This window comes from Podarcis tiliguerta (genome assembly GCF_965153285.1).
Source record: "Podarcis tiliguerta genome assembly, chromosome: 7".
In the NCBI taxonomy this organism is placed as follows: Eukaryota; Metazoa; Chordata; class Lepidosauria; order Squamata; family Lacertidae; genus Podarcis; species Podarcis tiliguerta.
The window spans coordinates 32,145,048-32,158,450 of NC_139540.1; the positions used below are offsets into that span (position 1 = coordinate 32,145,048).

At 40.7% G+C, this 13,403-nt stretch overlaps 1 protein-coding gene across 2 annotated transcripts in view; it reads right to left on the reverse strand.

Annotated features, from left to right (window-relative positions):
* KCNB2 (potassium voltage-gated channel subfamily B member 2) overlaps positions 1–13,403 on the reverse strand; it is a 222,214-nt gene that overhangs the window by 131,836 nt on the left and 76,975 nt on the right. For both annotated transcript variants that reach the window (XM_083451020.1, XM_083451019.1), the window contains one exon: positions 10,622–11,303. In XM_083451020.1, the coding sequence (XP_083307146.1) occupies positions 10,622–11,200 (579 nt within the window). In that variant the 5' untranslated portion in view covers positions 11,201–11,303. The remainder of the gene's footprint in view (positions 1–10,621; positions 11,304–13,403) is intronic.

Consider the following 13,403-nt stretch of genomic DNA (forward strand, 5'->3'; position numbering starts at 1 on the left):
CAATGACCCTAAAGGCTTGGTGTATTCTTGTTGTCAAATGAGCCTCACCAACTCAGGGAACGAGCTGTACATTTATAACATTGTTCTTTGTGTTTTTAACTGTGTGGTAAGTCACCTAGAGACCTTCAAATAACAAGCAAATAACAATTCTACTAAAATAAAACAAAATAACAGCAAGAGCAACAAGAACAAAGTTCACAGATTTAGATAATTACTTTAGAAATACCCAAAGACTTATGCATGCCCAGTGGAACTTTAGACTTTCCACTTTGGCACAGCAAGTACCTATTTCATGTCATAAACTGCTTTATCTTGAAGCAATTTGCTGACTGCATGTGTGTCTACCATATGCAATTTAGAAAATGCAGTCCCAAGTCCCACTGAACCAGTTCTCTAGATCGGAGACACTGAAATGGCTAACTCAATTTTAGGGAAAGGTCAGGGGCTATGTTCTAATATAATACAGATGTCTTCTGTGTGCAGTCATTGTTTGTAGTTTATCGACTTTTTCATTGTAACATTGAGCCATCATTTTAAGTGAGTTAGAATCATTTTCTCCAGGAGAACCAGACATGTCACTAAAGCAAGGCTGATTGATCAACCTAATAAATTTAATTAAGCAAACTTAATGATGAGATTATAATGCTGTGCAACAAATCTGTCTAGAATTTCACCTCAAACAGCCTGCTCCTATAGATCAACTTTATTTGTAATGGTGCAAGCCCAGTCTTCTTTGCTTGACTTTAAAGTCCAAAGGGTCAGAGCAGACCTCCCCTTCTCACCATTTCTACCCATAATCTTACATTTGTCATTTCAGTTCACTGAAAATACTGCCTTGCATAATATTACATGAACCAATGATGAGTTAAAGTGAGCATGGTAATAATGCAAAGAATGTCAGCTCTCTACCAAAAGAGTATCCAGGATTTGATTGTTGACATCCGGAACTGTGTTATTGTTACTTGGCTGACCTTGGGCTAGGTCTGGTGTGTCCTTTACTTCTGCTATTTTAAGCATCATCAAACCTTTGTGGTTGCATCAATTGGGTTGCAATGAAAGAAACTAAAACATGGAATTCTGAGTGGCAGTGTCCTCCCCAGTGCCTTGCAGTGAAATTCAATACAACTCAGGATGGAGGGAAAATTGCTTCTAAGAAACATTTTGTGCAGAATTTTGCTATGCTTAGACTGTTCTTTAGTTTTCTTCACACAGGAAAGAACAGAAAAGCTTAGATAATCCACACAGGTTTTAGGCAAATGGCGTCAAAGAGTTTAGGTATTATCTTAGTGAAGGCAATGCCATTTTTGTCAAACACTACTAAGTAAACACACCCTGCATACAATTCCTTGTTTGAACAGGGTCAGCAACACAATTTTTATTAACTTCCGTGGAATCAGCATTTCACTCTTGACAGTCATTGGAGATTTGTTAGAACCAGAACATTTCAATTCAAGCTCAGATTGGGCAAACTTTTTCCATTTTTGAAGATGTTCCTGTCTAAGATACTGCCTTACATCAGGCATTATATCCCAGATAGTCGAAACCATAGGAGCCAACACCTAGGAACCATAAAATGTTTGAGGGGCCCAGCCCACCCCACCCCAAAGGTTGATGGGCATTGCCATTCAAATGGTGTGAATGCACACCATCATGTGACTGATTATGTGGGGTAGGGCTTACCTGTTCCCGCCCAGTATTTTATTCAAGTTGGCACCCCTGGTTGAAACTGACCAACTTTCAGGAAACAACTAGAACTCACTCTATAGCCACATGCCTGTTATATCACCCAGCTGCTACTGGTGGTGATAGAGAATATGAGGGTTGTGATAGGTCATTGTGGTGGGTTCTGTCCCCTGACTTTCTAGGATGGGAAGGGTTCAATCTCTACACAGAACAGGTTGGCCATCCTTGGCCCAATGAAACAAACAGATCAAAACAACCCGTGGCTTTTCTTCACTATATATATTTCATCCTGGTACTGTTATCTACTTTTAAAGCCAATTCTTAACAGCTAACTTCATGCCTTAAGCAAAAATTTTCTATTACAGGCAAAATGGACGCATGCATAAATCACATCCAATAGGAAATGCAGATTATTCTCCAACCAAATATTTTCAGTTAAGGGGCCCATTTATAAATCAATGGCCAGATTCCTAGCTAAAGTAAACTAAATAAGCTCCTTTAGCTTCTAGAAGGTGTTATCTGGCCTTTAAAAATCAATAATGTGCAGCCCACAGTGACATAATTATCATCTTTCTGGATGCGGTTCACTAAAGCATTGGCCCTGCACAACCTCCATTCACTTCAATTGGGCTTGCGTGAGAGCAGCACTCTGCCTAAGGAACAGATGGCATTATCCAATCAAACAGATCTTTCCGATAAGATGCTGTTTTCTCCCACAGCTGTGCAAGTCTCACATGCCCAGGCTTTAATATGCCACAGTGGTGAGGTATGTGGAATAGTATGGTTTGCCTATCAAAATACTCATATGGAATAGGAGCTTCATTTCATAAATGTCATGCACTAGCTGGTATAAACAACGCACAGAGAGAGAGACAGAAACCTATCCAGCCACATAGCCTTTAGGGATTTGTCTGCCTAAGTGTGCTATTACATCATCATGCAGATAAGCCAGAGATCAGCATGCCAAACCCAGCACACAGGGACATCATATGGATTTACTATGTTCCTAGGAAGTAGATTACAATCATAGGGACAATGTCTAGATCTATGTTTGTGACAAGTGCAGCATGGTCAATATACATGCCACCTTCATTTTTATTCAGCACCTTGAGCATCTTATTTCTTAGCTGTTTCACAATAATCTCATGAGAATAACTAGCTGCTTGGAATGATGTGCAATGAAATATTACAACTTGCCCCATAAAAGGCAGAAGAAAAAGGCATGCTTGTTTATTTAGGCAACATATTGGAAATGAAAAGCCCATTCATGGTGTACACAGTGATCTTCCTAGGTCACCTCCCATTTCAGTCTCTTACACTCTGTCAAAAGTAGTGCTATCAGGGCAGGAAACTAGTGATCCTGGTCAGTAAAATGAGTACAGTGGTACCTCGGGTTAAGAACTTAATTCGTTCTGGAGGTCCGTTTTTAACCTGAAACTGTTCTTAACCTGAGGTACCACTTTAGCTAATGGGACCTGCCGCTGCCACTGCACCGCCGCGTGATTTCTGTTCTCATCCTGAAGCAAAGTTCTTAACCTGAGGTACTATTTCTGGGTTAGAGGAGTCTGTAACCTGAAGTGTCTGTGACCTGAAGTGTATGTAACCTGAGGTACCACTGTAGAAGGACCCCCAAACAGTGCTTCCCTCATTTTGAAGTAAGTGGAGTCATACACATTACTATCTCAATAAGGTCTTCCTGGTTAGATCATTGAGTTAAGAGGCTAAAATAATCTAATTGCAGCAATGCCCAGAAAAGCATAGGTAGTTTAGTTAACTAACAGTTTGAAAATACAGTGGTAGCTCAGGTTAAGAACAGTTTCAGGTTAAGAACTTACCTCCTGAACGAATTAAGTTCTTAACCCAAGGTACCACTGTACAAATTATGTGTCCACACAATTTTCCAGAATGCTTGAATATATAAAAAAAAATTGCCGCAGTCCAGGAAGTTCTTTCGAGGATACTCCATATCAGCCAGGCTTCAGCAAGCACAATTTGGGATCCCGTCCTGGCTTATGATGGAAAAGAACTGGTTGTAAAGATGAGAGACCCGTGTAACCAAAGCCACCAAAGGATAACAGAAGTCAGGATGAAGAGCCCTGTTGCATCAAACCAATGGCCTGTCTAGTCTAGCATACTATTTCCTCACAGTGCTCAGCCTCTGGAAAAACCCCAGGGAACATATGAGGGCAATAGCCTTCTGTTGCCCCAGCAGCTGGTATTCAAGAGCATATTGCTTCTGAACATGGAGGTTCTACAGAGCCATCATGACCAACTGGCATTGACAGACTTATCCCCCATGAATCAGTCTATTCTCCGTTTTAAGATAATAGATTGTGGTAGCATCTTGTTGCAACAGCCACATATCATATTATTCAGGAGCTTAATAGACATTGAGTTTCCACTGCAGGGCTGGGTTAGCAAAAACAGGGGAAAGAGCTGGACTGACAAGCACTTGGCAGACCACAGAAGACATGGCTGGTCAGCTGTGTTTTAGACAGCAATCCAGGCTGTTCAGGCTTGTCCTAGGAGTATGTACAATCATGCCCATCTTTTCCAGTACAGCAAAAATACAGCTTCCCTGTAGCTCTATTCATAAAGCATGATCAAACCAACAGTCTTCTCTTCCTAGTGCATGACAGGAAATATCCCTTTCCTCTGTGCTTTTGATGACTGGCGATCCTCACTTCTACAGCTGTTAGAAACCATTGATAGATTGTCTGAGTTTGGCTCCCTGTCCCTGGTGTTACCTTCACAAAGTATCTGAGTTATGAAAAACTGTCAACAACTAACAGGTTCCTTTTAGTGTGTCCTTTCCTTGTTTTATTCAGTCTCCAGAATATTCAGGAATACCATTGAAAAGGAGGTAGCCTATCACTCTAGATGTGAGCCAGAAAGAAGCCTTATGTATAATTCACCAAGGCACTGAAATGCCACTGAGGTAGGATAGTCCAAAGACTGGGTTTCTCTCTTCTTCTTCTTTGTAGCTATAATTGTGCCAGCTAAATATAATGCTGAATCATTAGCTACTCGATACCTTCCTCAGAAAGCACTGAAGGTAAATAATATTTTAATAATTGACTCACTCGTCCACATGCACAAGCTTTTAAAAACAAAATCAATTAGGAACTGACATTCTATTGCATTTCTTAATATACTTTCGGTGGAGCAAAGCAGTGAACTCACATAAATTTTTTGCTTTCTGATAGTAAAGGATACTTTTATTATTACATTTTAATGACCGAGGATAAATTTAGCAGTTGGATTTAAATTCAAGGGAGCTGCCAAGGTAGCCCTGTACGCTACTGTGCTGGCACCAGGACTCTGAAGGCCCTTGGGCATGGCACCATTCAATGCTACCCTGACCTGGAAGAAGAAGAACATGCACACAGAGAATCCTTATAAGCTGCGTCTGCTTTCCTTGCATACTCTGCATATTGCACACCCAAGTGGCAATGATTCCATTCTTAGATCTATGGGCCCTCTGCTGTCTCGTGTACTGCATCAGTTGGGGACTTGGGGCCTATGGCACCCTGTGTGAGGCCAAAATTTGGCACACACATCCCAGCTCCAGCCCTCACACTGCCTTCTCAAAGGTAAGGAGCTGCCTAGGCAGGGTCCTAGAGCCCTTGCATCTCCTTCCCAAAGCTGGGAAAGCACTAACTAGGCTTTGGGAAGAAGAAGGGAGGGCTTTAGGACCCTGCCAAAGCTTCATGCCTCCTTCCCAAAGCCCAGCACCTAATCTACAGGGCTCTGAGATGGTGCCCCTTGGCTCAGTGCCCATTGTGTGCACACTGCTCCCACAGCCCTAAATCTGCGACCGCTTTGTTGTTGATGAATCAAATCTTTTGGAGGCCTTAACCTTTACACATACCAATGTCTATAAAAATACAGTGAATACCAGGTTATGCAAATGAACAACACACACCATGAAGTCTTTCTGCGTCTTAATAAGGGTGAAGGGTAATTACACTTTCTTTAATTGATTAGCAGCTAATAAATTAGGATGCTATTCCCAGGGGAGAAATCCTTAATTTGCAGCCAGTAAGTGGAGTTTTATAAAACAGATGTTCCAAATGAGAAGGACATATTGAAGCAATACCTTCAAACTCTTCCAGTTTAAAAGTACTTTAAAGGGAGAAGTATATACTTTAATCTCTCATCACACAGCTACTCTCATTGATCCACACATATGCATTGTAATCAAGGGGTGGAAACTTAACAGTAATTTCAAAATATACAGGTCCAAAAGTTGTACACCATTTTTCACTCTGATTTAAGCACAATACATGCACTCAACTGGGCCAATGGGGTGGGGGAGGAGATTTGCAACTGAGTCATTTGTGGGGAAATATTCTGCGAGCAATCTAACTGTCAAGAATTTTCAATTCAGTCAAATGCTGCCATTTGTACTATGGTGTGCAGATCTCTAAATCATCCTGTAAATGCATTATTTTTTTTTTTTTGAAAAAGGAGTTTATAGAATCTGGTGTTAAGGACTCCCATGCCTATGCTGAGAGGCATCACATTCCATCATGGTGAAATGAAAACTCAATCCTAAAACCTCAATTAAGAGTGCAGCTTTGCTCCAGAACATACAAAATGCATTATATTGGGGGAAAGTGCTGGCAAACATGGTCAAAGCTACATAGAAAAATGTGTTTATTAGGAGATATTTGCACTAGAATGAATTTGCACTGATGAATTTTCTTTTTGTTTTAGTTTATTTTCTTTTTTAATAATAATAATTTTTATTAAATTTATTAAATTTTCAAATATTACATTTTAAATTAAACATCTTTTATTATACCTTGCATTCATTGACTTCCCTCCCTCCCCTTTCCAAGGTTCATTTAACTTTTCCACCATTCCTGCATATTTTAATATATCCATCTAATTTACTTTCCCTATCTTACATCATTTCAAAATATGTTATACTGTTGAATTACTTTAATACTACTAGTATCTTTAACTTTGCACAATTATTTTTAATGTACTCGACAAAAAATTTCCACCCCTCTTTAAATACCTGTTCTTCTTGCTCTTATTCTACTTGTTAGACCTGCTAATTCTGCAGAATTGAAGTTATGAATTTTCATGATTTTTTTAAAATCACAAATTGCTGTAAAATGTGATCAACCAAATTTAAGAGTGGATAAGTGAGAAACTGAAATAATTGAAATTGGCAGCTCCTTCTGCTCCTCACCACAGCCAAAGCCCAAATATGGGCAGGGGGGGGGGGCAAGTGTGATTCTTGAAGATATTAAGAGCTTTAGAAAAGCTATGTGACTAACCTAATGGTGCTTTAGAAGATAATGTTTCAGAATTATCTCTCTTGCATGTGCCTTCTGAGGCATGGTTGGTGGCAACATACAAGAGGACCTTCTATGTGCAGGTGCCAACCCCATATGTGGAACTCCTCGCCCCATGAGGATGTTATATTTTACTGAGTAGCATGGGAAACTGCTTTATACTGCATCAAACTATTGGTCCATCTTACTTAGTATTGTGTACACCGTCTGACAGCAGTTTTCCAGAACTCTCTCAAAACCCTACCTGGAGACGCCAGAGGCTGAACCTGAGACCTTCTGCAAGCAAAGGCAATACTCTGCTACTGAAGTATATTTCTCTTTAACATGCTTCCATTTTTTTGTTGTTTCATTTAGTTTGTTGAGCGTTCAATTTGGCTGTTTGTGATCTTGCTCTTTAGCCTGGTAGCTGTGTTTTAACGATGGATTACTGTTGTGTTTATGGTTCATTTTTATTTTGTAAGCTGCTTGAAGTGGGGTGTTTATAAATTTGTGTATAAATATCAAATAAACATTCCAGTAGCAAAGGTTTGTTTTAGATTTGCAAGCCACCACACCACTTCTCCATCTTTTTGAGTGGTGAATTATTGGAGCAGATCAAAAATTTTGGTGACGTCCCAGAGATCAGTCCTAATCTCACTTTTCAGAGTACACTGAGCAGCACATGTGGGAATATGTGCAAGCTCTCATAAATTGTATGCACAACACAGTGCAGTTTTCCTTCACTGTAAGCCAGTTAGACAGTAAGGAGGAGTCCGATACACCTTCCCAGCCAACATCTTTCTACTTTTTCAAACAGTTGTAAGATTGTGTTTACATTCTAGACTTAAACAGGTTTCAGTGACATTCCATCTTCACAGGGAATCCTGAGAACTGTGGTTCTGTGTGGATGGATCAAATTTCAACAGCATACTCTTAGCATCCTTCACTACAGTTCCCAGAGTTCTTTACTTTAAGAGCTGTTATGACAATGGAACGGACTCCCTCAGAAGGTGGTGGACTCTCCATCGAAGGCTTGTAAACAGAGGTTGGATGGCCATCTGTCAGGAATTCTTTAGCTGTGATTTGTACATAGCAGGGGGCTACACTACATGAGCATGGGGCCCCTGTCAATTCTACAATTGTGTGATTTGTGGTGCAGACATATTGCAAATGTCAAAACCACTTTGCTCTGTAGATTGCAGTTCATGGATTGAACCCAATGCTACTCAGAGGAGACCTATTGAAGTTAATGAACTAACCCAGGTCAATTAATTCCAATGGGTTTACTCTGAGTAAAATTTTGTTGCATACAATTTCCCAAAATGAGAGTAAGCATGGTGATACTGGGTGACGTCCAATGACACATGAGTAGAATGGGACTTCTCCTTCTCTCCCCCTTCCACCTCCCTGAATCCAGCAAATTTGCTCCATGAGGTCCTCCAAGGGAAGAGACAATCTATTCCACCAACAGGGTCCATTGCACTGGCAGATGGACACTACTGGATTTCATCAATGAAGTTGTATAAAAATAAAAGCATGTACTTTTCTGTACAATGATTATTTAATCCAAAGTAATTCCCGAGACAGAAGGCAGGCCAGCTGTATTCTGCAAACCTGACACCAGTAGGTTGAGGATCAGTGAGCCACAGAAAGCTTCTGATCTATCCCATGCTCTCTAAGGATGCAATGTGGCAGCTCAATGACATGCCCCATCTCCTCCAGACGGGTCTCTGGGATCTTGAGCACACAGCTAGTTAGTGACACACTGCTGTTGGGATTCTGCCTCAGCGCAGGCGGCGGTTGCAATTCTGTTTGAACAGACAGAGCAAACACAGGCAGATCACGCACTACAAAAACAACCCGGGCACCTGTAGCTTCCAGATAATAGACTAGGAATCAGATGCATGGAGATACTGTACTACTGGACCAAAGGGGCAGAATGTGAGCTTGAGGGTCCAATTCATAAGAGCTTTAAAGAAGAGCCATAATATATTCTAATGTGAGGAGTGCTTTCTTATGTATGTATAAATTAAATGAAGTCATGAAATAGGATTTGGAAATATTTTTGGGCCAGAACGGCGGGTTATCCATTTGAAACACAAAAGCCTGAACTCATATAGTGCAGGGTGACTCCATTAAAGCCTGTAGGTCTACTTTAATATTTTGAACTCCTATCAGAATGTATGGCAATTTCAGCACAGTGCAGCTTTTGTTAGGCATATTCCCTAACATTTTTTGTAGTAAAATTTCATCAAATACATGAATAATCTTTGAGTGGATTCAGGAATTGGCTTGGATCCTGAGTTACCCTTCTGTTCATCAAAGGGCATTTGATCCAGTGGAAGCTCCTGCTGGGAGGAGTGAGGTGGGACAGGCAGCTCTTGCTCATTTCACCATTGCCACTACACTCCCTCCCTTGCTCTCCTGGGATTTTTGGCAGCCATGGGAGACAGTGATAAAAATTGTCCCCCATCCTAACACTCAGATTTAATGTTCAAACCTTCCCCATAAATGAAAATATCCAGTTTTTCTTTATTTCCACACACAAATCAACCATAATATATTTATGTCTTTCACACATAGATTATATATTTATTTATGTCTTTCACACATAGATTATATAAGCAGTGCACCCACTAACTAAAGCCAGTTTGGCAGAAGACATTCCAAAAAGCAGCCTAGGTGGAAATAGGTGCTAGTTCATGCGTAGGCGAATGAAATTTAAAATTAGCAGCTGGGACAAACTTAGCAGCCAAGAGACAAATACGAAAAAAAGAAAAGAAAGAAATTCCCGATTCTTCTATGGAATGTGTAGTCAAGAGTAGTGGGAATCAAAAGTTACATTCTGACAATAAATGCTTAGTCTTCATTTTCAAAAATTGCCATTTCTTCAAAAGCACTTTGCCAATTAGTCTGCAATCCTATACCTACTTATTCGGGAGTAAGCCCCACAGACATCAGAAGAACTTACTTCTGCATAGGCATCTACAGGATTGTTTTGTTAATATCTCAGAAATAGCTTGGTGATGCATAATTATATAAACTGCACCCTACATTCCACCCAGCACCCAAGGAAAAAAATGAGAAAGAACAAAGCAAAGTTATGTACATTTATGTGGAAGTAAGCCCTAATATGTTAAGTGGGATTTACTCGCAGTGTGCATAAGTGAGCATAAGATTGCAGTATTTCTAAAACACACACACACAAGCACTGAGCATTAGTTTGACCAATGAATACTACCAGGATCCTGTTCCCCATAGATCCATACAAGGCAAGATCCCCCTATTTTTCTTTAATAGATCACAATTGCTTATACTGCATGGAAGAAAACTTCCTGAGGTCCTCCAACTTTAGGAGGTAGCATGGCATAAATTATGGAGAAAATCAGTTGGAACAGAGAGTCTCAAAAGTACACCAGAGCACATGGGACTCACCACACAGTCCTTTAGATTTCTCCCACAGATGAAAAAACAGGAAAACTCACAAGCTAAGCCTATATTAGGCTGTAGGGTTGTTATTTTAAAAAAACAAAACCCACCTAAAATTGTTTCCATAAATTTTTCTGTGAATGTTATCAAGACATAACATGTAACCTAAGCAAATATTCTAAACATTTTGGTGACTCTTTAACCACCATCCATTATCTTACCTTTGCAGCAACTGATGAGTTGGGTTTCTCCAGCAAGTCCCATAGTTTTTTCCTTTTCTCTGGGCAGCAGGCATTGTCAAACTCTTCCCCTTCTCTTTCTCTCAGTGTCTCTGCCTCTCTCCTTAGCTCTTCATTCATTTGCTCTTTCTTCTGATGGTATCTTGCCTGGCAACAAGATTCTAAGTATATCTCATCAATCCCCCAGTAGTCTAGCTCTTGGCCAAAAGAGAGGGCACACATTTCCTCCATCATGTGTAGCTTCCCCGTCCTGTAGAAATTCAAAATGGAGGTGAAAGCACCCGGGTGTCTATCAAAGAAATATTCATTCTCACTGAGATTATAGTCATCACATACTTCTAGTAAGCATTCGTTTGTATTGCAGTCTCTAAGCTTCCCTAAGCGTGTTCGTGGAAGTCTATCTAAAGTCCTCCATAGAACTTCATGGTTGAGCCCCCCTACATTGATTTTGACTCTCCTTGAACATGCTTTGCTCCGGATTATTTCCACTGGTTCTGGTGGAAGGGACTGGGTAGACCTTGAAGATTTTTTGTTTATCCCTGGAGGAGCCCTTTCGGCCATCCTGACAAGGAAGCAGCAGCAACGCCAGAGTCTTTAGGGGAGAAGCACAAGTCAGGTTGGGTCAGGTTGGGTCCTCTTCAGATAGGGTCCTCCATTTCTGAAGCTGAAAGAAAAATAAAGCCATGGCTTAGGATAATGTAAAATATTGTAGCAATTTACAATGCTGCAATGAAGGCAGAAGGTTTCACAGGAGGTTCCACTCTTGGTAGCATGCTTATGTGCTTATGGATGCTACATAAATTTTACAGTTGCTGCAGAATGTTATAGTAGCCCCAGCTGAGAACACATCATGAATGGCAAGCTGGAAGTTCTCAATTTCATGGTTCATTAATCCAATACTAATGAGGAATGAGGTTCTGTGGGTGTGTTCCTTCCACTACAAGGTCTGCATTACTGGATTGATATTTAAGCTCTACTGTACCATATTTAGTTGGGAAAATAATCAGCAGCACTGGTCAAATTCTGCAACTTCCCACTACCCACTGCAACCAGTATTTCTAAAGTCAAAAGCTTCCCACACAGTCCTTTGGTGAATTGTTTGTTTGCAAAGGTTCTGTGGAAGTTCTGGGTGGGGGTGGGGGTGTGTATGCACACATGCATTGGCTGCACAACTGAGTTCCCCATGGGGAACTTGATAGCACTACCATTCCCTGTAGAAAGCAGGGTTGAACTCACCACCGTCAGATGGGGGCAGCAAATTCAATCCTGCTGGACTGGCTGCACAAAGGTCCCTACAGGGAACCTGATCATGCAGCCAATCCCTGCAGAAAACATCTCTGCAAATTCTATGCTTGGTGCTTTGCTGAGCATAGCACTGACAAAGCCCCTTGCACTGTTTTTGCCCGGCATATTTAGTGATGGCACCAGGCATGCCTCCCTGGGGGCAGCATTCCACAAATGGGGAGGCACTGCAAAAAAGACCCATTCTTGTGTTGCGTGCGTGCACTCTCACACACGTGTCCCCATAAAATGTGTACTTCTTGTGGTATAAATGACTAATTTGGAAGATATCTTTTTCAGAAGGCATAAAATTTGAGGAATAAACTCACAGATATTCCTTGTTTTTTGTCTTTGAAATACACACCTATTACAAATGTTTGGCTAATATCAGTTAACTGAAAGAACATTGGGCAAAATTATTTTACTTGTCCACACAAAAGAGTGCCAAGTTGTTTTCAAACACACAAATTAGGTAATAATTATGTTTCTTTTACTATGACAAGCCTTTTCTGTTTCATTATGTGAAGAAATAAATTCCATTCCTCTGAAGACTAACACGGATTGCCCTTAATCAATAATGACAAGGAAATTGCTTTAAATCACATTTATCTTATATTTCTTTTCAGAAGAATGGATAATTTATTTGCACTTGTGAGAACAGATGGAAAAAGCGATATTGCAAAACTCACTTATCTTCTTTGCAGTGAGCCATCAAATACAAATATCATTAGCAGCTTTATCATCACCTGCAATAATTGCAAAGTCATAAGTCACAAAGGTTCTGGCTTTTCATTTTTTAAAAAGAATTTATCCATCAGCTCTGCATCTACCCTGAATTGCAAGGTAAAACAGGGAAGGTTCCCATGTTGGACCGTGCCATTAATAGGATATATTGAGTCAGAACATGAGTTACTCTGTGGCCTCAGCTGTCCAAAAAACCAGATGACTCTTCCCAACCCTCCCACCCCACTCTACCACACAGAAATGAAACCACACTGGATAGCACTCAAGAGAATGTGGGAGAGAGGTATGTGTGGTGTATGTACTATTTTGATGGACAGATCTAGTTTTAATCACATTGAATTATTTTCCCAGGGCACTCCTGTCACGGTGATTTGGGTGTGGAATTTGGGTTCGGGATTAAAATTGAGTTTGTTTTTTATGCAGATCTATGCCTTCCCCTGGGCAAGAAAATTGAGAGGTTTCCTTCTAGGGAGAAGCTGTATCTCCAAAATTCCATGTTGGCTGGCAGAAGTCCACCTCCCATGAACAAAGCTTGGGGTAACAGGGTGCTTTTGGGGTGGTGGTGCCATTTTTTGACAACAGTCTTTCTTTGGGATCTATTATGGTTTCACCCCACCTCCTCAGCCCCAATGCAAGTCATTGTAAGTCCCCAGAAGTAGAGACTGTTTCCCCCAAAACCTCTGGTGCTGGTGATAGTTCCCATACCCCAATATTTCCTGGAGAACCATAGACCTGTGCT